The sequence below is a fragment of the Prosopis cineraria genome, unplaced genomic scaffold (assembly GCF_029017545.1).
Source record: "Prosopis cineraria cultivar Desert tree isolate PC_DT_omini unplaced genomic scaffold, ASM2901754v1 PC252, whole genome shotgun sequence".
NCBI lineage: Eukaryota > Viridiplantae > Streptophyta > Magnoliopsida > Fabales > Fabaceae > Prosopis > Prosopis cineraria.
In genome coordinates, this window is record NW_026555579.1 from 22,413 (window position 1) to 49,567 (window position 27,155).

The 27,155-nt window shown below is 31.9% G+C and overlaps 2 protein-coding genes across 3 annotated transcripts; one reads left to right on the plus strand and one right to left on the minus strand.

The window, feature by feature from the left end:
- Positions 1–1,300: 1,300 nt before the first annotated feature.
- On the minus strand, positions 1,301–15,771 carry LOC129296082 (uncharacterized). 2 transcript variants are annotated; one of them, XM_054934681.1, is made up of 15 exons: positions 15,532–15,771; positions 13,431–14,126; positions 12,499–12,705; positions 12,071–12,382; positions 10,963–11,087; positions 9,630–10,778; positions 8,739–8,880; positions 8,478–8,637; positions 8,100–8,263; positions 7,191–7,276; positions 5,539–5,638; positions 4,768–4,829; positions 3,795–3,951; positions 3,135–3,202; positions 2,152–2,259 (listed from the first exon to the last, which is right to left on the minus strand). In XM_054934681.1, the coding sequence occupies exons 1-14, from the start codon at positions 15,700–15,702 to the stop codon at positions 3,140–3,142; spliced, it is 3,594 nt and encodes a 1,197-aa protein (XP_054790656.1). In that variant the 5' UTR covers positions 15,703–15,771; the 3' UTR covers positions 2,152–2,259; positions 3,135–3,139. The 2 variants fall into 2 exon arrangements, with proteins under 2 accessions (XP_054790655.1, XP_054790656.1); XM_054934680.1 differs by lacking the exon at positions 3,135–3,202 and having other exon boundaries at positions 1,301–2,259.
- A 4,268-nt stretch (positions 15,772–20,039) lies between these two features.
- LOC129296081 (uncharacterized protein At2g39795, mitochondrial-like) lies at positions 20,040–22,212 on the plus strand. The gene is made up of 3 exons (XM_054934678.1): positions 20,040–20,335; positions 21,313–21,641; positions 21,749–22,212. Exons 1-3 carry the CDS (start codon positions 20,099–20,101, stop codon positions 21,906–21,908), a joined length of 726 nt encoding a protein of 241 aa, XP_054790653.1. The 5' UTR covers positions 20,040–20,098; the 3' UTR covers positions 21,909–22,212.
- The last annotated feature ends 4,943 nt before the right edge of the window (positions 22,213–27,155 follow it).

A 27,155-nucleotide genomic window follows, 5' to 3' on the forward strand; every position in this document is an offset into this window, starting at 1 on the left:
CCAACAAAGTAGAATAAATAATTCATGGCTAAATTAAGCTAGAATCAAGCTTCTTTTACACCTAGTAAAATCAAACTTCTATTTTATTGGCATCGTCATCGTGAATATGTTCAACTAAAAATTCTTTGAATCTCTTTTTCTTGAGCTGAAACTGAAATGAGGGCAAAAAGATTGAAGAGATTGATGCATTGTGGTTCATATAAGTTTAAAAATAAATGATATTTGGTTAAAATTGATGAGAAGGTATTAGATGATCCGTTTTTATAGTAGAAGCTATTCGATATATAATTTGTAGCTAAATTTGTACCTTTACAGATGCTGGCATGGAATACTATGTGTCATTTGTAGGCCCCATATAAGGTAATGTTAACAACAAGCTAGTGGATGTTTCGTTTTTTTAAAATTGTAGATTGATTTCACACCGCCTGATAGTTAATATTTTTTAAAAAATAATTCATGATTAAATTTGTTACATTATCCTAGATAAAAAAATATCTTTATATTTTTAAATAAAACTTATTTAAATGTTAATGTTATAATTATTATTACGTATTTTCTTCTTTAAGTGAGAGAGAAATTTAAACATGTTATCGGCAATGTTGTCAGAAATTGACTGACCAGTTCAATCGATCTAATGAGAAACCGGCCAATGGTTTGATTTGGTTAGGGTACAAAACTGAGGGGAAAGTGAAACGGTCAAGAATCGGTCAAAATCAGCACTAATGAAGAATCAGTTTCATTTTTTTAACCTTAATAATCCAAAATTATGTTATTTTGCGTTTATATTTATCTTAGTTAACAATAAAAGCTTGTGTTAGTTTGGTTAGATAATTAATAAAGGATATTGATTATTTTGATCATTGTAATATTTCAATAAATAGTTTTATTATAATGTTAATACAATTGACCATAAATTTGACGTGTGTAATAATTGGTAAGAATTTAATTAAACTTAAATATTGTGAGAAATATTTTTGTTTTTCATATATAATAATTAAATGTTATTGTTTTAATTAAAACCAATCGAATTACTCTTCAGTGAACCAATAACTAATTAGTTCAATGCATGGCCCAGCTCCAACAATGTTGGTTACATTGTTATTTTATGGTGGCATATTCATATAAGAGAATAGGGGAGACAGTAAATCTCGTGAATTGATACAAAATCTAAAATAGGTTATTCTATTTAATATGAATTATCACATTGTTCAAGATATGAGCAACATAACTCCACATTGTTTTATATTGATATTTATATTTATATTTAAGCCTTGAAGAGATTATGGTTGCTCGAAAAAGAAAAGACAAAAGGTGGAAGATTACAAAAGCCACCAAATATTGCATCACATCTATAACTGAACACAAGGCCTTTCTTCTGGTGGGGTGATAAATTTACAAAAGTAAGATTCAATCTAACCCCAGAAATCTAATTCAAATACTAAAAAGCAAATCTAAGATATCAAACAATGAGATTAACAAACTTGCCACTCAAAAAACATGATCTTTACATGTAGACCAAGCTGATGTAGCTTCCCTGTTATATTCCTTTTTCTAAATTGGGTCACTCATTATCAGACTTCAAAGAATAAGTAGACCGAGTCCTTCCTTTCTTCCTCCAAAATCACCTGGGAAGCAATTGCATTCTGCATTTCTGCTCACCTTGCAAACCGTCCAAAGATCAGATCTTTGCATTAAGACATCCATCCACATGTTCCGTTGAACATGACCCAGACCTCCGACCTGGACCAGCAGCGGATTCAAATCCAATCCCCGGACAAGAGTCCAGACGCAAACAGCCTCAGCATTGGCAGATTCTAACACATGCTATGAAAAATTGAAATATACAGAAGGTACAAATGTTACAAGGATTAATTATCCACACAGATTTCCCAATGCTGAAGCTTGATTTAATTTCCCTGCTTTTTAAATCCTAAGAATTTTTAAGACTCTCCATCCAAACAGTTGAACCCACATAACTATATCAGATACCCATTACCCAATCACCCTCTAATATTTGAAATCACCAAAGATGGCCTCCATTGTCTTTGCCAGATATGGCTTACCATCACTAAGAGCCTCTGCAAGTCAGAAAGCATAATGATAATACCCCATTTCATTGCTGACATCGGAATAATATTCATTATAGTTGAGATATTCCCAGAAACGAGAAATCCCAAAGCCCCCATGTTTAGGTGCCTTGATGTAGCAACGCTGCAATTCTTTTAGATTTTTTTCAAACTTCTGCTTTATCGAAAGCACCTGCAATTCAATACAATTAGCATGTCAGTCCCCTATCTATGACACCTCAGTTATTGAGAATATACCAAACATTTCTGCAAAAAAAAAAAAAAAAGAATATACCAAACGTTGACAAAAGATTCACCTGAACCCTATAACAAACATGAATAAATTGACTTTCTCCGTTTTTTTTTTCTAGTCTAATTTATGGAATTATCATAGTTATGTCAATGTTATGAAAATGGACCAACCCAACCAGCTCAGTAAGAAAAATCAGTGAATCAGTTCCTAAACTGGTTTGAAACCTCCACAAAACCTCTCATTACAAGGAACCAATAAAAAACTGGAGTTACATGTTTTATCAATTCATAATGACATCATTTTTGGAGCTTCAGTTTTTTTTTTTCCTACAGTCTGATGGTATAAGTATTAATCTTGTGCATAATTATTATCATTTTTCTACTTAATATATAATTAAATGGTGAATATATGAATAATACACAAACTCTAATTTTAGACTTCCTTTAATAATCTTAGAATTCAATTTGATGATTGTTGAGGTTCTTTTGATATAAATGCTTATGGTTTGGCATCCACTGGATCTAATCCAATAAATACTATCATGATTGGTTATTTTTAGTTCAATTTATGATCACAGATGGGTATTCACTTATTTGGATTTAAATCTATGTTACATTAGTATTTATATATATATATATATATATATAATGACTCAAGACAAATATGCAACAACAAGAAGTCTCATCCCACTAGGTGAGGTTAACTACATGGATTACACAATATCATTGTGCTCTATTATCAACCAAGCTTTTAGAAATAATATTAATTAGAAATTCTCATTCAACAATTTTCATAAGTGATTTTTTTTCCTTTACCCCTCTTAAATCAGGCGAAGCCAAGTCAATCTTGGGTGCCCCCAGACCCTGCAATAGATGAAAAGGCCCTGTAGAGCAAAGGTTATCATGTACCTTGTCATTGTCATGCCTTTCCTAATACCAGAAAACCTAAATGAATGTTTGGTACACTGAAAAATGTTTTCTAGAAACGAAATGAGAAATATATTTGAAAAGAAAATGGGAAAGGTGCATTTGCCATTTCTTTACCAGAAAAAACATTTTTTACCTGCCAAACATTACATAAAAGACACAGCAAAGCATTAACGTATTTTTATGTTCGGAAGAACACTAGGTAGGATCTGCTACTCTAAAAGCTGCCTCATTCCATGACTCTTTGCAGACATGATCAGTCATCGATGCCTGATATTTCCATGTCATAAAAGATAATGCTTTGAAAGTCTTCCTCAAGCATGAACAAATCACCAAATTAACCAATAATTTGAATTGACACTATGAACTACTGGAATTTTAAGCCTTTTCAAAGTATTTTTACAGCAAGGTAACTTAGCAACAACCAAATATACAATCTGATAATGCCAAAGATCTTTCCAAATAAAACATATACAGCTAGTATTTTTGTCATTTTTTATTTCCACAATAACTTCATCAGACATGTCATTTAAATGTTGCAGGGCTTACCTGAGACACATTGATTCTGAATCTGCCAAACAAATTTTCCTGATCAATTCCTGCATCCCAGGTTCCTGCTGCAAGACACAACCGGAAATCTAGTGCACATTGTAAAATGCTCTCAATAATGCTGCCTACTGTCCGGGTTTCATCAGAGAGGAAACATCTGCAATAAGCAATATCACATGCCTTCTGTCAGACCTTCCTGAACTTGAAACTGCAGCCACATCAAAATCTTTTCCTAAGCATTTATCCCACTAAATTGAGTCAGTTACATTAATTGCACAACTATCAATTACCAAAACTTTGGGTATATTGTTAACCAAAAAGTCCCATTCAATAACTTCATTGAATATTTTCTGACCTTTCTCTACTTGTCTTCACAGTACTCATGAATATCTATAACCCCACTTTACAGACTTTTTTATGACCAATTGGCTATAAAAAACTATATAAAAAAAAAAGAGCACAGTGCTTAATCTATCTGACTCAATCAACCCCTTGCTACCAAATGGAGGATCAGTATCAAGAATCAAACTTAATAACTTATCAGCATTTGGTCATTGAGATTTCATTATCATGTTAAGGACCACTTAAATCCAAAAGCATAAGGTCGAAACTGAAAACCCAAGATATGGTTATATGATATCTCTAACACTAAATGTTAACGATGTATAAAAAAGACTCACTAATCAAAATCTAATTCTGCTAGCAATCAACTTTTATGGACTACCATAATAAAGAAGCGGGTTAGAATGCCCAATCATCAGAACAGAAATTGTGAATATTTAACATTAGACACAGCTTGTCAAGCCAGAAATGTATCACTGATCTTACCTAGCCATGTTACAAGGATAAAATTTATGAGGCATAGACAAAATTACGATGTACTAAATGATCATAAGGAATTACTGTTATATATCTGCCTAATATTTACTAATTGTCATGTAAATCAGCAAAAAACATATAAGTATAAACTTACATGCGCAATGCATTGGCAAGATAATCCATGTGAACTGACTCTAGATCCATCATATCATTCGCCTACATAAATGGCACATATATCCAAAAGATGAATCAAAATAAAGAGAAACAAAACAGGTCAAAGTTATCATATCAAGCAAACTCTGTCACATACATCAAAAGTGGTATGACTAGTGGGTCCACAACAGAATTGGCAAAAAGAAAATTGATACGACTCCTCATTCACTGCCCGCTCCCATCCGTATGTTAGAAGAAATAAGCGTCCAAGAGTGGCAGATGTTATTCATGGGTCTGGTATGGTTTTGCCATCTGATGTGGAAATGACTATTGCTGAATATTAGCAAGTTATTAAGATTGGGTTTTTGACTCATTACTATTTGTTTTATTTTATCCTATCTATTTGTCAGTTATTTTTATGACGTATTATTGTATAAGGCAGTGAGTTGTAAGAATCAAATGTCAAGAAAAAAAGTTTATCTTTCATGGATAATTAGGATACATGCTGATTAGAGTTTGAATCCTTCTTATGTAACCAATATATAGAGACAGCTCTAAAGTGGGTTCCCATTTCAGATAATCAGATACATTTGTTATCACAAAAGTGATCTGACTAAAGGTCCTCAACATGAAATTCAGCTGACTACAAGACAGAACACTGTTTCTTTGCCAACTATCATTAAAAAACAACTAAAAAAAAAGCCATGAAAAAAAGGGACCCAAAAGTATAATGTCTAAAATAAATAATTAACTAGTACAAGAGGCTCCAAACCTTATGCTGAAGGGAATGAAGAAACCTGCACCATGATACATGAGATAACTGTGACTCCACATACTGCTGCAAAGTACAAACAAAATGGCTGACCTGGTGCCTGGAATAGAAAGTAGAGCCAAAAGTACTCACAGTTACATACATGTATGGAGAAGAAATTCATAATCAATAGTAAAAATTAATTCAAGGAACTCTCCTAAACGCTCATTAGATTCCGCTAAAATTACAGAGTTTAAAGAATTACAAATTCTAATAACTTAAATCTAACACAGTGCTTGGCAAGGTAGAAAAGTCATGGGGGGAAGCAAACAGGAAGGAAAAGTGCATTTTCCCCTGCTTGGATAAGGAAAGAAAAGTGGGAGGGAGAGAAAAATAGAGGGAAAACATGTGGGACCACATATTTTACCTCCAACTTTTCTCTCCAAAAATGGGAAGATTTAGGAGAGTATTTGCCCATCATTTTTTTTTTTCATTTTCCTATCAATTTTAGAACCCACATGCATTGCTTCTTAATGCAACGTTCTATATTTTCAATTTTATAATTATTTTAAAATTTTTGAAATCACTGAATGGAAAAAAATTTAAAAAATTAAAAAACTAAAATTGGATAAAATAATTATAAATTAAGATTAATATATAATTATACTTTAGTTTCATTTAGTCATATTATGCAAATTATATAAACTATACAATAGATAACAAGCTCTGTTATATGTAAACATTTTTCCTAAAAATAGTAAGATTATTATTGCCCAAATGAAATTAACCAATTTTCTCTACTCCCTATTTTCTCCTCTCCATTTTCCCATGTCAAATACCACACATGACAAAGAAAATATTTATTTTTTTCTTGGGGGGGGGGCCCTTATATCAATAATTATAAAAATATGATTTTAAATGCTGACCAATGTAATAAAATAGTGATGATAATATTTATTACAATTAAAATAAAGCCAGATAATAGTAAAAACAATAACATTAATACATTTAAATTAGATATAAATGCATATTAATATATAAAGAAAGTGTGTGGGTGTATCATATATGATAAACATGTAATAGTCAAAAAGCTCGTAATTATTATTTTAGTCAAATAGAATTTATTTATAGTTTCTTCTATCATTCCAGAGCATTGTTTTTCATTGAGTGGAAAGTATGGTTAAATTTTTTAAAAAATAATTTTAAAAAAAAATGATAATATGATAGTCGATAACATGTCATACATTATTTTTAAAGAATGGTGATAGGAAATTTCTTGAAAAAATTAATTTGTTCTATTTGTTTGGTAAATTTACTTTTATTATCAATATAAGAAATAATTATACCTTTAAAAATATGCAATTTAAACTACAAAAAACTGGATAAATAATTTTGAAGGGGGTGGAGTAAAAAATTCTAGGGGTAAAAATAAAAAATTTGAGGGGTGACAGGATTAAAAATTTTATAAAAATAATATTATTTACATCATTGATACATGCACAATACAAGATCAACAAAAATTAAGGTGGGCGTGGGTTTGTCCTTGTTGGTATAACTGTCCGAGTCCACAAAGAGGTAAAAAGATCCCATGAAGAGGTCAAAGACATAAGCCATTCTACAAAAGGTGATCCAAATTAAATGTCCACAAAAGACAAAGCAGTTTTAGTTCATACCTCAGCTTTATCAACATATTAAGATAGCCCACTTCATGTTGGTAAAGTTCAGAATTCAGGTTTTTACTGGTCATGTGCACCAAATCCTGTTCACCAAAATTCGAACAGAAGTTCAATACTATTACACAATAGAGGCCCCACATTTTCACTTACCACGAGCATTCAGAATTTAAGGCAACTACAATGTGAAGCATACTAAGATATCAAATCTCGTACATCACAAAAATTGCAGACTCTTGAGCATGTCATTTTACCGTCACAATTAGAAATAATTTAACTTTCAAAAGACAAAAAGGGGGAGAGGATATATGTTTCAAATTAGTCCTTTTTCCAAAGGCAAAAATCCGTCCCAAACACAGGAAGAAGCAAATGTGACCGATGAATACATAAAGAAACAAGCAGAACGCTTGCTGGTCAAGAACAACACAATGAAAGAACAGATTACCTCAGCAGAGCACAATCAGTAAGAATATATATACAAGTAAAATTCAATGAAGAGGGCATGGCTAATCACACAGAAGAATAAAGTTTCTAATAGTTAATTTTACCAAAAGCTCATACAAAGAAATCAAGGCATATCATGTTTGTGTTGTGACACCCAATAAGATTCTATAGTGTAACAAATATAGAATGTGATTATTTTCTAACTATAAGCTATATGAACTTTCCAAGGCCGCTCCCTCTCATCTCATGAGATTCATAGGAAGCAATTGATGGAGAGTTATATGATACAACAATGAGCCTTATTCCACTAGGTGAAGTCGGCTATATAAATTGCATGATGTTATTGTACTCTCTCATCAACATGAAGAGTTTTATGATATTTAGAAGATATGATATAAACAAATTTATGCCGATCAATGATACAAAATGAAAAATGGGGGGGGGCAATTTTAAGACAAGCCAAACCTTAAGAGAGCACCAAACATCAGTCAACGAGAAAATTCCAAGCTTCACTTGTATTAGAAAACTGAATATATCAGAATATATCTTCAATGCAGCAGGTGTTAAAATAATATTGACTGGCCAATCCACGCGGTAACCCAGTCCTAAGAAATCAAAAGAACGGACTCCTGCCAATGTTTACAGGTTCCAGTCAGATAGCAACATTCATTTTTCTACCACTCCTAAGTGGACGGAGTTGCTGAAACATTAATCAAATCTGAAAGGAAATGATAAACATAAATAACAAATCTCAACAAAAACCAACAGTAATAATATTTGGCGCCGCTTTTGTTAATATGATAGAGGTTTGCTTCACATCAATGAATATAGTATAATGTATACCAGAAGTTGATATTGAGAATGGCATTTTCCCATCTCCTTTCACGTACACAAACAGCCTATCTTTATGACGGTCATTTTCACATGAAGACTTCTGAATTGACGACTCAAGGAGACCTTGAATTTCTGGAAGTCTCTCATTTGCTTCTGTAACAGACCACCTCTGTCAAATCAAGTCAGGCAAAGAAGGGTCAAGCATATAGCATTGTTATTACAAGTGTGTTATGCGTTAAAGAGTCATTTTGAGTAGAGACATAGTAATACATGATGCCAAAGAGACAAAATAAACAAATCAGCCCAATCTGCTACTTCCATAAAATGATAACGTCGCAATGCCAAAAGATGCTCTTTCAACTCAAATGCTTCTTCAAGCAAGTAGATGGTTAGCTTGCTGACATACTTATATCTAACATCATTAAGGAAAAGTATCAAGCAGAAAATTAACCTATCCAACAGCAACTATTCAAGTGTTCCAACTCATAAATTCCCAAAAGCTGTCACCTGAACAATTATGAACAAAATTAAGATTTTTAACTCGTGGCACTCATGCAGTAATCAAACATCATCACATCTAAAGTCTAAACACAGCCCACTTTACCTTATCTCCCAGTTCTGTGTTTCGATGCATGCCAGTTAGAAAAACCTAATAAAATTGGCTTTCAAAATTCATACTGCAATTGATGGCTGGTATCACTAAGAAAACACACGAAAAAACAGAGCTAATGTCCAAGAACAGAGACTAACAGGTAGTATTTCACTAACAGACGGAGGGCCCACTAGTATTAAAGAAAGAAAACAGATTAGCAGAAGATTAAAAAAGAGAAAGTCAAAATAAAGCCAAGCCCCAGCTATTTCTCTAGCTCTTGCTCCAACAGCTAAACTTCCAGACATCAGAATCCACACATCCCTTTTGACTTTCAGCTCATAACCATTATCCAGACCTCACCTCTCTCTCTTTTCCCCCCTCTTTGTAAGATTCCTCCAGGTGAACACCTCAGTACTAGAGGTTTTTCAAAACTAGGAGAAGAGTTCAAGTGAGCTGTATTTGGAGCTGATGCAATGAAGGAATAAAATAATACAATGAAGGAATAAAATAAAACCTCTATAAGCAAACTAATGAATAGTTGTCCAAAGTAAACAAAAAATTAAGGATACTGAAGAATGATTTCCTGCAACAAGCATTTGTCAACTATAATATCAAGAGGTGTTTCAAATGCTGAAAAACAGATCTTCTGGGTAGCATCACAATCAACAGATTTTCTAAAACTACCTAGCAATCTTTCCCAGCTACTGCCACCATGTACATCAGTTAAAATATGCCGATTATGGTCCTTCAAATCCAATAAGGAACTACCACAGTTTTGGGTGGTACTAATCAAGCTTTCCTCTCCACCACTGCCTTCTTCACAATAGTGATCGGTCTTATTACCATTAGCAGATCCATGACAATCCAATGATACAGATCCAATGCTAAATCCGGAACTTAATTGTAACTTGTCCTTGTAAACCTTACAAGGGTCCTCCACAGTTGAAAAATTGAAGTAAGGTAAAGGCTGTCGATGATCTGTGATGTACTTTTCTCCATTTCTACCCATCATGCAAAGCAATGAATTCCTTGTCAACATAGGGTTCATGCTAAGGGGATTCATACTTGAATTATGCTTATGGGCAATATTTTGTGGTTGAAATCTATATAAATTAAAGGAATGCATGTTATTATCAGATAGATTCTCACCCATGGCTTCCATACTGAAAGCATCATTAATGGCAACAGTATTAACATTGTATAATGTGGCATCCCTAAGCAACCCCAAATGTTTTCCCATCACCTTTCGCTCATCAATTTCATCTTCATCAAGTGATCTTTTCAAAATGTGATCGACTGACCAATAACTATCAATTAAACTGTCTCTATGTTGAGTACTGACTTTAAGTGAGCAGCTTGACTTTCCTGGACTCTGGGAATTTGACATGTGACTTGCCATTGGTTTTACATGGGAAGACTTCACAAAATGATCAACAGCATCGTTTTTATCACAGATTTTATGATGATTGCTATCTGACTTTTCAGATTGGCAAGAATTTTGCATTGAACTATTTATTGCAGTACTCTTGGAGAAGCTTAAAGCAGATACATAATCTTGTTGCTCAGCTACTTTATATGGCCATCTAATCAACTGATCAGTCTCAATTTGCTCCTCAGAGTTGTTTGAAGCTGAACCATCAGACAAATCATATGCTTCATCCACATATGAGAATTCATCAGCAGTGCTTGAGACATCAGAGTCCAAATTGTCAATGCCCCTGCAAATTGATATAAACTATCAATAAAGCAACAATGATGTTGAAAAGAATATCAAAAAGATTGCTAGAACATAAAATGATAAAAATTAAAATTACAAATAGCAAAGAAAAATGAATTCTGCCAACATATGCAAGTGTTTGCACACAAAAGGGGATGGAATGCAGAGGGAATATGATTAATTACATCATTGAACTTCTTTTTTCTGCTGTTTGCAGCGCAATGAACTCATCTTCTGACATAAATAGATTTAGGCTGTCCAAATTCCCTCCACCATTACCAAAGAAAGGTACTGAGGTATGTGTAGCAACCTGTAAAATCAGAGTTTTAATGAATAAAAGAAAATTAGAGCAGAGAGAAAAAAAGAAAAGAAGTCAGGTCACCAACATGGGATCTCAGTCCTTTTTTTCAATTCCATTCCATTTCCAATCAGACAAGAGTGACCAAAGGAAAAAGACATTATATACAAGACAGCACGACAAGAGGCATGAGAAAATATAAATACTATAGTTCGAGGACTATACTGCACAACAATAAGATAGCAGGCATCAAGCTTTCAAATGTCACAACTTGTAATAACAGAAGGTTTATGAAATACACAGAAAGTGGCAGAACAACAAAAAACTATACCAAGTTTTCAACCATGAGTACACTGTATACTATGGAGTGTGTGTAGAGGCTCATTAGGCATAGCATTTTTCTCAGTCTAGGCAGATTAGGCATGAGAGAGCAGTAATCTAAGTGCAAGACAGTTGGAATGTGTGTAGAGGCTCATGATCAAAGTGTTGCGCAACAATTTTCTACTTCCTATATCTCTTATCGTCTCTGTATTCTCTTGTATTTGGATCGGCGGGCTGTTTGATATTTGTGTTCTAATTTTAGTAATGTGTACTTTTCCATAGCAGAGCTTGTCTTGTTTTCCTCTCTTCTCTTATGCTATGGTATTCATGAGTATTTGCAAGTTAATATTTTTCATGCTTTCATCTCTAATCCGACCACCTGTAGTAAATATTTGGATGTTATAGTGAGACCAAGAAATAGGAGATCTAAGATTAGATCATGTAACTTTTAGGGAGGGATTATATAGAGCAATTTGTTAACTAGGATAGAAATATATCAGTTAACTTTTGGTTCTTCATTGGCAAGGAGAATGTCTTGTATCTGCTAGCCATATAACATTATTTCTCCCCTCAATAAAATTCCTTCTCATATCACAGGAAAAATAATAAAAAAAGAAAGCTGAAGGAAAAAGTGCATTTTTTATACGGGGAACCAAATTAGAGGATTTGCTTACCTGTTGATATCTTATTTCTAAGTCACTGATAAGGCCCTTGAGCTTTTCATTCATCCTTTTATAATAATTGTCCCTTGCAAGCACCATAGCTTCAATATCATCTCGACTGAAAGTCAATGGAGACAAATATGATGGACCATCGTTTGCAAAACCACTCCAGCAGGGAAGAAAATCCTGAGAACTGTGGTCTCTTGTAGCAACATGAATGCACAACTCAAGCAATTTCAGCAGTACCTTGAGCTGCTGACCAGCTCTAACAAGTGGAATCAAGCTATCTCTAAGAAAACATGGAACAGCAACTCCAACTCGTTCCTAAGGTTAGCAAGCCGCAACCAACAAAATCAATATAGTAGCACAACCCAAAGTTATGATGCACGTCAAAATAGTCTCTGGATCATATTTTTAAGCATCAAAGAGGAAAACATTACCCTAAAACTTGCCATGGGAAAATCAACAGAAATGCCAGCTTTAATGTGTGGATTAGGAGGTAAATGGTCAATATCCTCAACAATAAACTCCTGATATGGGTCATTGATTTCTGCTTTGAATATCCATGATCTGATAAAACCACAGTATGGTTCAAATGATTGAAGAAAGAGAAACTTGAGCAGATTACAGTGAGCAGGATCAGCAACCTACATCTTAAGTAAACTTTGAGTTAGAAGAAATTCCAAAAGGAGAGAAACCTTGTAAACATTCAACATACGTTTGTTTAGAGAACACATCACCTAAAGAACTTGTTGCAACAATAATCTAACAAAACTAGGGGGAAACTATATATTTAGTAGAAAAGGAAGAGTTTAAGCACCTAAAAAGTAGGAGCAGCCATTCATTCAATTGCATCCTCTCTTTAGAATCTATAATTCTTCCCATTGAAGATGTTATGAGATTTGCATGGAAAAACACCAAGAGCCAGCTAAGTTCTAACAATTACTCAACAGTCTTTTTGAAACATACAGGTGATTCAATGCTTGGAATGAAAATCATCTTTCTTTTTCACCATGTAAAGCATTGGAACCCTACCATATATCCAGTGTTTTAGTGGGTTAAAACCATGGTTGACCATAAAAACGTAGTCTTGATTCTACGTATACTAAGACCAACTAAATTCTTGTTTAATGTTTTAATCCTTCATTATAATTGCTTTGGATAAGTAGAATTTATTGGAAGAGAAAAAGTAAGGCTGCAACCAGGATTATGAGAATAGTTCTTTTCAATTTTTCTTTAACTTTTGTCACAGTTTCAATATGAGTACCAGATACTTTGGGAAAAAAAAAAGGAAAGGAAAGGAAAGGAAAAGTGTATTATTTAGAACAGCAGTAATGAATGAAAAGATAGAGAAGAAAAGAGACAGGCTCACATTTAATTGTGTATACAAGAATGTTAGCAAATCTCCCCCTCTGTAGAAGTTACGAAATTCAGAAGTAGCATCAGCAATCAGATCATCAAAAGAAGTGCCAGACAAGCAAAGTGCCAACTTATGTAAATTACAAATATTTCCTAGGGCTTCAATCTGAGTCCTCAAGTCCTTTGCGTGCAAATAGAACTCAAGAAATGTAATTTCAGAATGCACCACACTCTTCAAACATCCTGATACAGAGGATAAGTGCAAAGACAATTCAACATCACTTGATGGACGCCTTAAAACTGCAGATGCATAAACTGTGTCCAACGCACAGATGTACCCTTCCAAAACCTTCCCCACAGCAACAGCAAAGGCTTGATTGACCAGTGTGTTAGGAGGGCACTTTTCTTCCCCCATTTCATCTTTTTGATGATTTTTGCTTTTGCTAGTCAAACTGTCCTCCAACTTCATATTTGTAAAATATTCTACAAATTCACGAAGAAGAAAAACTAGCAACCCAGTGCAACCTATAGATTTAAGTACATTTCCCAGAGAATGAGTGCTTAAAGCTCGTTTCCACACACTTGAAATGCAATGGAAGGTCCTATCTGCTGGATTAGAACAGAAGATAGCAGAGAGCTTTTGAATACTAATAAGGGATGATTTTGCACCTTGCATAGCATTCATCACCAACCTCACCAAACTTGCTTCCTGAGGCCAAATTTTCATAACAATAAATATGGATACAGACATTGAACAAGGGTGATTAGTATAGTCAAAGTATCTGGACAAAGTAAGATCATAGTCTCTTGAATCTTAATGCATCCACAATAGTAGCTTAAAAGAAGACTTGGATAAAGTAGATAAGTGAGAGGTTAGCTTATTTAAAAATGCTGTATGTGCTGGCAAATGTAAGAATTTGCTCAAATGTGTTGCATTATAATTCAAAAGCAATATACAGATCTGACATAAATGTTCCAAAAATTAATATCTATGCACGTTATCATGCCATTCTATAAGAGAATGTTGTTAAATGCAATGATGTTGAAGAACTGAAATCCAGAGCCATATTTTCTTCTTTAATTTTTTTAAAGAAAAAGAATACCAGTAAGGTTGCTTAAAAGGGTTAGGTAGAGCTTCAGCATCATCTTTAATTAGCAACAGCCCTCAATAGAGAGCTAAGATCAAATTTTGCATCCGGAACAGAAAAATCTTCAATACATTTCCAAGGCAGGAATAATATGTGTAAAGAGTGATATCAAGAATTTATCGAACATTGAAAAATGTTTACAACATATGAGAACCAATATTGGCCAGTCATGTTGGCTTGAAGTTACACAATTTGAAAGAAACCCAAAGACTCCTAATGACGAGGTGGTTTAAACCTTTCACAAAGTGTATTTGCATTCATGCTCACAAGTCAATTTGCTAGCTCTTCACTAAAGAGCCACAATTCCCCAATGGTCAATGCCTAGTGGGCATTGATCTTTATAATAAATAAATAAATAAGATGTACACTGTACATAATTTTTCATGACATTTTAATTCAGAAATATCTGCAGCTGAAAATTAAATTTCTACGTCCATTTTAGCTTTAAAGGTTTCAGCTGAATCAAGATTAAGAAGATTTTACATCTCAAAATTCAAATAGCATGCCACGTGGAAGGAAATATATACAATCCCACGTGCAAGTGAATAAAGTAGAGTCACCCTAAACATCAATCTTCCTAAAATTCAGTAAGCCGAGTTATTTATGTGCTTATCCAACAACAGGGGATTTTACCAAAATTCAAGAAATGAATCCAGCTAAAAATTTTGAAAGTGCAATGTGAACCGAGCGACGCAAACCTAGTTCCCAACACTCTTGTCATCTGACTATCAAAAATTTAGGGAGTTAGGTAGCCAGCATGTCTCTTAACTGTGTCAAGATGCCCACAGATGTACATGACGCAGGTACTTACGCAAGCTGCTGGGATCGGGGAAAAAATGTAGCATGCTAGACTACATTTCTCACACTTTCCAGGCCCAATAACCCTCAAAATGATTACTTCCGAGAAAAGAAAACCCCAAAGCAGTCGCAAATTCAATCAAGCGAGACGATGGAGTATAAACTTACAGAGACAGTGGAGAGGTCATAGAAAGGTTGGTTTGAAGAGGAAGTTGAAGCATCGGAATGAGAGTGAAGGCCACTTTCAGAAGGGATAGATTCCCAGGTCTTCGGGGGAATCAATGGATCTTCAACCTTCAAATTGTCGAACAAAACCGCCAGATTTGTGTCAACAGCCATTGGATCGGCTGCCTCTCACTGTGTCAATGGCTCTTCTATGGTGTCCTCCTTCTGGCTCTGGCTGCTGATTCCCGCCCAAGTGAGCCCGATGACGACGAACTGGCCTAGTTTGGAAAGGTGCTTAAACCAGATTTTTTTTTTTTTTTGAATATTTTGCCGCAAATAAAGAAAAAAATTTTCAAATATTTATTAGAAAAAACTAACCTAAAAACTATGTTTCTTTATTTTTAAATTAAGTCTTTATAATTTATTTTATTTTATTTAAATTTTTATAAGTAAATCAATTAAATATATTAGTTCCTAGAGATTAGGGGAAGGGAGAAAGAAATCTTGTTTGGCTTAAATAGAGGGAGTTGGCTTTTCTCCATTTCCTTCCCTCTCCATTTTCTCTCCACTTCCCATATCAACCATTGGATCTATTTTTCAATGGTTCAGATTTGATGTTTCATAAAATTATTATTATATTTATTTTTTATAAAATTTTACATTTTAATAATAATTTTATGAAACATCAAATCTGAACCATTAAAAAATAAATCCAATGGTTGATATGGGAAGTGGAGAGGAAATGGAGAGGGAAAGAAATGGAGAGAAGCCTACTTCTAAATAGAGACGGATAAAAGGAGAAGAGGTTTTTGGATAATTTGAGGATTAAATATTATTATAAAAACAATTTTGTCTGAAAATATTTTTATTAAAAGCTCTACCTTCACAGGAGATGGGTAAGAGAGAAGCCACTGCAATTGGTGACGGGATTAAAGAAGGCTTCGATCAGCAAGAAAATCGATTAATGGTGTTGGGATCTTATTTATGACCTTCGTCCTCTTTACGTGCTCTTTTATTTTCAGATTCTAAGATTTATTTAGAATTGTAATTTTGTTGCTGTTTTTTTTTTTGGCCTGTTGTTGAACCTCTTTTACAGTTTATATAGTTATTATATAGTTATAATATTTTCTCTTTTTTTTTATGACCAGGGAATAGAAAACCAAACTAAATAACATTTTTTTTCCTTAATATGAACATAGGAATGTGAAACCAAATGACAAAAACAAAAATAAAAATAAACCATTCACTCATAATCAGCTAATAAGTGGGGTATCAAAAGCATTGAAATCACGGAATAATCTATGAATTAACTTAGTAAGATAGTCAATCATCTTATTATCATTCTTATACAAAAAGTAAAAGTTCACAATCTAATTTCTATATAAAATAAAATTTATAGAATTGATGATATTCTAAAAAGAGTTATAACCATGATTGTTCTCTGTGATTATTAAAATAATCAATGCATAATTATAAAAAACCGCACATCTTTTTATCTTTTTGGCCAACATATCCCAAGTCCCTTGAAAACATTATATATGCCCTGTTGCAAATTGAAAATTGTCTAAGTGGGGAGAGAAAATAGGTTAAAACCCATTAACACGCTAAAGGGTTTGTTTAGTGAGCAAATAAACAGCATTGTTGGTATCTCTTGAAATTCTTTGAGCATCAACTCTACAGTTTTGAGCTAGGAGCACTCCAATTTCAATGACAACATCATTCATCAAGTGGTTTGGAGGAGTCTCATCCTTTAATATTTGAACAACTTCACACAAATCATATTTAAGGACAAGTTTTTTGTAGCTAAACCTCCATATCATTTTAAAACTTTACGAACACGCCCGACGTTCAACATATAGCAAGTCACCATTAGTCATTTTGAACATAAAACTAGCTTTAAACTGACTTTTAGAATCACTAATCAAACCTTTGTAACTCACAAGATCTTGGCTTGTAGAATAGGCATCATTCACATTAAGATCAAACCAATCCCCCTTTATCAGGCTCAAAGTGCTGCACAAGATAAGACCATTTGTTTCCTCCACACAATGCCTTCTAGCTTGCTCCTATATTCCTTAAAATGTGTTGTCAATAGTTAAGGCATGTGCGTTAATAGTTACATTTGAGGTAGACCTATCTTAAAATATTTTCTCAATCCTTCTTTTCCAAAGAGACTGGCAAGTTATGGAAAAGCATGATTTCTATGAAGTATCATGGTACTGCTTCTACAATCATATTTTCTATTTTATCCACTAATTGGGCTCTACATTATATAATGTCCTGCTACTCTCTTGATCAAGATGTTCCATCCATAGTCTTTTCATGTCAAGGCAATCATGAAGTGCATGAATGAAATCTTCAACATCTTTATATATTTCATAATGATCATTCACATGCATACTCCACCTCTTGCAACAACTTCCATATCTTCCTCCATGAATAAGAGGATGGGTAAGAGGAAGATTCCCTCCATAACCATAGGAAGCTTATAATAAAATTAAAACTATAGAGACCAATTTGAGAGTTGGCCTAAAATATAGGCATAATATAAAATTTCTCTAGTCATTACACTTCTCAAACCCATTTTTATTAAAAAAAATGATGAACCATCAAAGATTACAACTAAATTTAGCAATTTAAAACAGGGAAAATCACACAAAGGTTCATAGATGATTTTAATTATCAAAAAGTTTCAAGAAATGTAAATATAATTCTAAGGTTCCATGGGCTTTAATTACAAATAAGTTTTGGGGGTGCATTTACCAAAATACTCTCATTTAAAAAAAATCCTGGAAAAAAAAAATCGAGGATTGGGAAACCTAGAAAGACTGGAGCGAGAGCCTTAGTTGTCTTCCACAGAATCTCTTTGATTCACTCTTGTGCTTGCTCTCACAGGATTGCTTAGTCCAAGGTTTATGAGAGGTTGGTTTCCATGTCAGAGCCCGTTTGAGGTGCTTGATTAGCCCCATAGAATCAAACTCACCAAGGCCCAATTACATAAAGCAATGATTCAAGAATCAAGATCTAAGACCTTTGGTTTAATAAGAATCTTGTAAGAATGTTTGTATCAAATTATGATTTTTCAACACTAAAGTTTTTAAATTTCAGTATTCCTTCTATTATTAGTCAGTACTAAAGTTTTTAATTTAACATTAATATTTTAACAAAGTTTTTACTTGTTATTTTTTCTTGGATCAATTAAAAAAAGCCAAACTCTCAACACATGGGATCTTAATTAATACTTTACAAGAGCTAGAGGAACTGTACATAAAAGGTTACGAGAAAGTGCTGAAAAAGATTTGGTGTATAGGCCCAATTTCTTCGTCTAATAAACTAATCTCCAATAGATTTGGGATGAGTGATCATCAAAAGTGCATTGGTCAAGACTCTAACTAGTTGAAATTTCTTAATTCCCATCAGCCCTGTTCCATCATTGATGTTTGTGAAGTGACGAAGAATTCATATCTAGCACTGTCGCCACAATCAACAAGAAAGACTTGGTGGAGTTAGCAATGTTAGTGTCTATTGCTGACGGCAGAAAACTCAACCCACCACAGCAGAAAACCCAAGAAGGGAAGAGTTTTTCAAATTTTATAACCAAGAGCATTTTGGTAAATGCCTTCCAAAACTTACTTTTAATTAAAGCCTATGGAATCTCAAAGTTATTATCGTATTTCGTGAGATTTTTGGTGACTAGAATTCATTTATGGGATCTCTGTGTGACTTTCTCTTAAAAATATTTGTTTCTAAATTTCAAGAAATAATTTTAATATTTATAATTTATTTTTAAAATATAATGAGAATATTTTAAATGGTTAAACTAAAATTATAAGATTAAGTACACTGAGTTTATATTCAAGAACTTTAACCTAATTAAAATTATAAATACCAAATTGCATCAAATTCAAGTTTAAGATTTGGATTTCAAATTTTAATTGAGTTAAAAATATAAAAAGATGAAATGATTCATTATTAATTTTTTAAAAAAGATTTTTTTTTGTAAATAAGACTTAAATATGTAGTTTTATATGTTTAATATACTTTTATATAATCAAACTAAAAGAAATAAATTTTAATACATTGATATTATTATTAATGACAGTAGTTTGTTATGGAATGATAAATAATCTATAAATAATTCATATATTTTGATTTTAATTTAAACCATGTATTTGTAAGTATTTTCCCAATTTTGTATTTAGATAAAATAAGACTACTCCCTCCGTTCAAAAATATAAAGCATTTTTAATTGAATCTCACCTTTAATAAAGTAGTTACTTACTTTCCAACTAATCTTATCTTTTTACATTTATTCTTATTAAACAACTTACAATAAATATAAATTTATTATCAATAGGAATATTTTAAAAAAAATGTAATGATTATATCTCAAAAGATTAAAAATTTTTTATATTTTTTAATATTTAATTTTTTAAAAAATAATATTTTTTAGCGGAGGAGGGACGTTTGTTCTTTTACATTATTACAAGTCATCTGCAAGGGAAAACGGAACAGCTGAACAGCAGATGCAAGTGAAACCCTCCTTCGTTCCCAGCTCTCTGCTTTCTTAATGGCTCGTCTTCTTCAAATCGCTCAAAGAAAGCTCGACGCTTCTTTGCCTTCGATTAGAAGTCGGACACACGAGGTCTCCGGTTGCGTCCACTCACTGAATGTCACTTCAACTTGTCTTCATCAAACTAGACGTTATGGAGCCCAGGCAACGCCCAAATCGCTCTTTGAATCTAACATTTTAAGAATTCTTCGAAATGAGATCGAGTTTCAGTCCGAGTACGCCCCTCCAGAACAGGTTTATACTCCTTTCTTTTCCAAAGTTTGATTTTGCTGGTATTTTTATGCAGATTTTTTCACTTGGTTGTTCATTCCCGCATTTTGGGGTTAAAATGACTTGGAGTTAGGGTCTTGGGAATTTACCAATTACCATTCCTATTACCTTGTTGTTAATAATTTCTGAATCTGCTTAGGTATGTAAATCCAAACTGTAAATATTATGAACAATACTATAATGATTGTGTGCACTCAAATCAAATGGTTTTCTATTTGAGTCTTGGCTAGATTTTCATTTGTTACGTTAGTTCCTGGAAAGAAACGACATAACTTGGTGAAAGAGGGATCTGGGTTAGATGTTGCTGGGAATAAATCCATGCCTTGAGAATTCATTGACTGGGTTAATTATACTAAAAAAATCATATTTATATTCAGAAGGGTTTTTTGTTTTTAAATTTGAATATAAAATTTTCGCTGTTTTTTATTCCTTTTAGTTATAATGGTCAGGGCATCCATAGATTGGGCTATTCCCTTAATTTTTACCAAGTGTATATTTATGTATGGTTTTTTATTATATATGTTTTTAAAGGAATTTTTATACATAGCATGTAAAATATTTTTCTTCACATGCCCCAAACCCTCTAAAATTCTTTTAAATAAAAACTCACTTTTGACATCCTTCCTTGGTCTGATTTATTCTATGTTCTCCAAAGTAAAGAAATAAGTATAAAAGACTTAAGAAAGTTGTTATGGAGTTACAATTACCATACTTGTATCATCATGAAAATTGGGAGAGACTATGTAATGTTGGAAAAGAAAATGAAAACGGATTTTCAGATCAATAAGTATGATATATGATATTTCATTATATTCAATACTGTTCTCATCTTTCTCCTTGTATTTTATAGCTTTCCATTATTGTTAAACAACTTGGAAAGTATCCACATTGTAATAAAGCTTGTTTCATTAAAAAAATGCCTTTTTTCCTAAACAATGCAGCCTATGACAAAATTCAACTCATTCACTGTTCAAGATCGACCAGGTGAGCAGTGGATTACAATGAAGGGAAGTTTTGGGGACAAAGAAGAAATAAAAATTGAAGCTACCATGTTTGATGGGTATGCACAGGTTCCCAAGCTTGGAGATGACAGTTCCGGGGTGAATGTCCATCTTCACTTTAGTCTACTTGTGGATATTTCAAAGGAGGAGTTTGGCAGTGAATTGGAATTTGTCTGCTCAGCATGGCCAGAATCTTTAGAAATCCAAAGAGTTTACATCCTAAGGCGTGATCGGATGCATGCTATGCCTTACATGGGACCTGACTTCAGGTTTGGCATGTTACAAGCTACTTTGAACCTGAAATTTTTTATAGCTGGTTTGAAGTTTCTTAATGGGAATTGTTAGTGATTCTGTTCTGGTTCAATTGCTGATTCAGGACTCTCGATACTGAAATTCAGGAGAAATTTCGGGAGTACTTGAAGACAAGGGGGATAAACAATGAATTATGCATTTTCTTGCATCAATATATGACTAACAAACATAGAATCGAGCTTCTAAGGTATTTGAGAAATGTCAAGTCTTTTGTAGAAAAATAGAAGGATAAGCTTTTGGCTGGTAAGATTATTGGTATGAACACTTCACTTTTTCGACTGATTTAGTTTCATCAGATGAAAATTCATCCATCAACCCTTTCTTCAATATTTGACTATGGTTTTCCTTTTAGCAAAGAGATTCAGCAGGGAGAAGAAAATCTGCAATAATAATTATAATTCTTTTGTAAGTAGTGTGACTCTGTTTTTGACGTCGAGGAACTTGTACTAGTGGTTTTGCAAAGTGCTACAATGTCTGCTGAATCATGCTATAATACTCTGGAATCAACTTGATTTGGACCTCCGGAAATTATTTGCATTGAAATTTGACATAAATGCTAAGAAATACTACCAAACATATATGAAAGGCAGAATGCTTCGAGTATAACCAGAAATGGCAGAATTATATACAACCAAAAAGACAACCCTTAAATATTTCCATGCTATATGTAATCATTCATGTTCCACATCTTATTGCCCCTTTCTTTTGGGTAAACTACGAGGAACTGATAATTTTGGTCTACTGGATATTTCAAACTGTCTAGTTAGTGAGAATGATAAATGATTTGTTGTGTATGTTTGGTATACAGAAAAGTATTTTCTAAAAAAATATAACAAGTGTTCCTATTTTCTTTTTAAAAAACACTTTTTAATTCCTTACCAAACGGTGCATTAGTGCTTTGACATTGCTGACACTTTTCACATGTACAAGGCACTCAAGGGAAATTTTATAGATGCAATGCAATTGCTGCTCTTATTGATAAATCTCCTATCTAAAAAGATCAGAATCTAACTTTGTAAGGCATGGATATGCTGCACCTTAATTTATATTTATTTTTTTGAAATTTAGGAACAAAGTCCATCCATCTCTCTCATTTCTGCTTCTATTTTGGATCCTTCTTTTTCTGTTTTGTACAAACTTTGCATGCATTTCCTTGTAGTGGTTCTGTGCAATGGATTTCAATAGACAAAGGCACAGGGATCATCACTTTGATTGGCTTGAAAAGCAGCTTTGCTCTTCTGGTTTTTCACTTGGTGAATGAGGCAACGTGAATAAATTGTCGTTGCTTTGGCTTTTTCATTCGACATTATAAATTATAAGTTGTTCAGGACATCTTTAAATAACAATAAATGCTATGTTACATAAATTTTATTTAGAAACTCCTTATATGGGAGAATGACAAATAAGAATCTTGTAAGAACATTAATGGCAAATTAAGAACTTAGTATTAAACATGATAGAAGGAGTATTGAAATTTGAGAACATCAGTGTTGAAAAATTTTAATTTAACATTAATATTCTTACAAGGTTCTTATTTGTCATTTTCCTTAATGTTATTTTTCATATATATATATATATATATAATTGTTTTGGAATTAGTGTTATTAGTTTTAGAATCTATCTATCTTGTCACATTTTTATGTAGGATTAATGTTTGTACGCACGTGTTTACTAAGAAAATGCGATAAAAAATATAAGAGCTTTCCATGATAATGATCTCTTGTAAAAAGAAAATTACACTTGATACAGAAAATATTAAAGCCTTCTCTTATTAACGAAGACAATGCTCAAAATAATGAGCAAGCTTGGTTGGCTCACCTTTAGAGAGAAAAGAAAAAAAACCAAAAACACTATTTTTTCTCTAAATTCAATCATCAAAATGTATAATATATTGTGTGGATATTATTAAATTGATGAGAGAAGATGAAAGATCTTGGTCCCTTATCAGCTGTACATCACCCATAAAATTAAACTTCATAGGCGTGAATCGTGATTGTCCTTTTTTTTTTTTGAATAAAAAGATACGATCACGTGAATCGTGATTGTCCTTTTTTTTTTTTGAATAAAAAGATACGATCAAAATTGTGTAAGGGTTATAAAAGTCAGGTCATATCAAAATTTAAAATAGTCTTACATCCTATAGGTGATTTATTATAAATAATGAGATCGTAGTTGTCATGAAAAGTTTTGCATGTGAGCAAATTAACGCATTCATTTGTTTATTTAAAGACGTAATCAAAGGTGATTGTTCAATCTTTCATAGCAAGCTCCTTGATTTTCTTGATGTTTGTCGTTAAAGGATGACTATCAAAAAAATTATGTTAAATAAGTGAGAGAACTTCTATGGAATCAATGTATAAATTGATCTTTTTAAGTTTAACATTTCAACCAAGCTGGAAAGCTTCTAAAATGCTTGATAATTCAGCTGTAGTATTAGGTTGATAGTTAAGATATCTTGAGAATTTCATAATCTAATTTCCTTTCTCATCGTGAATGACTCTATCACAAGTCAAAGCACTAAAGGAGTTAAATCGTGATTATTCTTTTGGTAACAAAACATATGAGTTCATAACACAACATGAAAATTTGAATTAACATATTCAACCAATGAATCATTAGATTAATATTTTGATTGATTTTATAAAATATTTTGTTCATGATCAATTTAATTATAACTTGATTATATTTTTAATTATTAATTTTTAAACTAGTGTCTTAATTAGTTCAAGAGAGTAGCTTAGTCGTTACAACGAATGATGATTATTTGAACAGTGCATAATGGACGCATACTTGACATTGTAAAAAGGACAAGACCATAGGTGGGCGCAGTGGGCAAGCGTGGTGAGATTTGAGAATCCAACTGTCAAAAGGTTGAATGTTGGATGTGGCCGACAACAAATATTCAGTACTATGTCATGTTTGATGAGTGAGTGCATAAAGAAGTTGCTCGGTAATTATAAACACAATGACACTGCTCGGTAATTATAAATAAATGGGCGGCGACGGGCCATTGAATCCCTAATTTTTTAATTTTTTTAATAAAATGTAAGGATTATTTTAACTTTTTTTTAGTCAACGCATTATTGAGATTTAAAGATTTTAAATAAAATTTTCATTTCAACTTTATATATAATTTTTTAGGCATGTATTGTCTAACTATTTTAATATTTACTTATTTTTAATAGGATAATATTATACTTGTTTTTAAAGCATTGATGATGTCATTTGATTTCAATTTTATTTTATATTTGATGAAAGAAATTATGAGTATTATTACTAATAAATTTTGTCAAGCAGTGCAACAAAAATTTCAAGATATATTATATATTATATGATTGATATCTACTATAAAATCACTTATATAAAAGTTAAAAGATTATTGTTAACATATATTCTTTTGGAAAAAAATTCAAACTACTAAAATTTATCATATGAATAGTTTTTACTATAGTATACTTAGATCTTATTGATATAAAGAATTTGTGACAATTGAACATGACTGCCGTGTTAATATATATAATATATAATTATAAAAATTAAATAGTAAATTTAACAAGCAAGTAGTAGAGTTGTTTAGATTGAACAAAACTTTAAATCTCAATGATGCATTAGTATTTTATATTGAGAAAAAAATTGCTAAAAACTTTATCATCAACACAATAATTAATTATTCTTATGTAATTAAAAATCAACGAGCAAAACTTAAAAAATAAATAATATATTTATTTTTATTATATATATGTAAAATTAAATATAAATAACTACATTGAAATATTTATATTATATTAATGAGATATATATATATATATATATATAATTTTTCTTTAATTATTATATATGTTTTATTATTTTAGCCCTCTAATAAAATTTTCTAGCTCCACCTATATATATATATATATATATGAGAGAATTTTAGTAAAGAATATGAACGTAACATATTTTCATATCACAACCAAAATACTTTGATATTTTATTATGAGACCAAATGATTAAATGGAAATTATATTTTGACAGACAATTATTGAAGTAGTTTTTATTTATTTTTGAAAACATTTTAGCCATCATTGTTAGGGCTTTGGTCACTAGACCTCTGCCATCTTCACTAGAGCTCCAGTGACTAGTGGGCAGCAGTCAATTGTTGAAGGGAAATTTAATCTCACAATCTCTTGACTTGGTAAAAAGAGACTTATCATCGAGCCTCTTAAGTAATATAATGCAAGCAATAATATATATATATATATATATATAAAGAGCCCATCCCCTAACTATTACTTTCTTATGATATGAATATAACATATTAAATCCTAACTTTACTTGTTAAAACACTAACTCAAATTATTTTAAAGTAAATCAAGTTTTTAAATAAAAAATTGAATGAACAATTATAGTTAAATAATTAACAAATTCTATTGATGAATGAACAAGTAATACAATGCTATTGAGAGAGTTAAGAATTTAATAAGTAAAGTTATATGATTAATAAGTAATATAATTTTGTTGAGAAATTCATAAATTTAATAAATAAAACTAAACAAATAATATGAAAAAATTGACACGTAAATTTACCCTAATAAAAGCACCGTACATTTTATCCCAAGAAAGAAAGACAGTAAAGATTGTATGGTCTATATCACCTTCCCTCAAGGAGGCAAAAAGAAGCATCCTAATTAAAGTAGAAAAATAAGAGTTGGGTTTGAAGGGTTGGACTTAAATGTCCTATTTAAACAAAGATTTGGATTTAAAAAATTGGAATTTTAGATCTGGCCCTGATAGGCCCTTTAAAAAAAAAAATTTGGACTTGAGCTTGAGCTTGGACTGTCCCTTAAATCCTATTTCCCAAAAGATTGATACTGATCTTAGTATCTCATTGTTAAAATGATTGATATTGATTCTTTTGCCATTTATGTTAACACAATTTTAACAAATTTTTATTAATTTCTTAAACACAATTACTTTGTAGGGTCTGTTTCTTAATTTTGATTAATATTATATTCTATGATACTCAAATTTTTGTATTTATTGAATTTGATAAGATTGATTTAAATTGAAAGTTTTTGTTGTCATTTTAAAACTTAATCAAGATTCTATATCTAGATTTGTATTTATTTATTTTATTAAATTTATATTTTTTAATTTTAAAAATAAGTTTACAAGCTTAGCCTTAATTCTTTTAAATAAGGGTTGAGTTTTAAAAATAAATTATTTTTAAAAAAATCAAGTTCAAGAACCTTAGCCCTTAAGATTAGCCTGCCCAATTCCCATCACAAGTTAATTCAAGGACATACTTCTAATAAGAATTTTGATACTATAATTTTTAATAAATCATTTTTTGGGTACAAAAATTATATAATTTCTGACATATTTTAATTCCACTTTTTTGTATAGTTTTCCAGGGCCTTTTATTCCAGGGGTAAAAACAAAAGACGCGTGATGTGAACCTAAATCCAGAGACGACTTTGCTATTAGTGACT

Coding starts and splice junctions, on each gene's coding strand:
- LOC129296082 (XM_054934680.1), bottom strand. CDS start 15,702: ATGGCTGTTGACACAAATCTGGCGGTTTTGTTCGACAATTTGAAGGTT. Junction 14,127..15,531: donor ATGACCTCTCCACTGTCTCT/GTAAGTTTATAC, acceptor ATTTGGCCTCAG/GAAGCAAGTTTGGTGAGGTT. Junction 5,639..7,190: donor AATATGTTGATAAAGCTGAG/GTATGAACTAAA, acceptor TTTCTATTCCAG/GCACCAGGTCAGCCATTTTG.
- LOC129296081 (XM_054934678.1), top strand. CDS start 20,099: ATGGCTCGTCTTCTTCAAATCGCTCAAAGAAAGCTCGACGCTTCTTTG. Junction 20,336..21,312: donor AGTACGCCCCTCCAGAACAG/GTTTATACTCCT, acceptor TAAACAATGCAG/CCTATGACAAAATTCAACTC. Junction 21,642..21,748: donor TACATGGGACCTGACTTCAG/GTTTGGCATGTT, acceptor TTGCTGATTCAG/GACTCTCGATACTGAAATTC.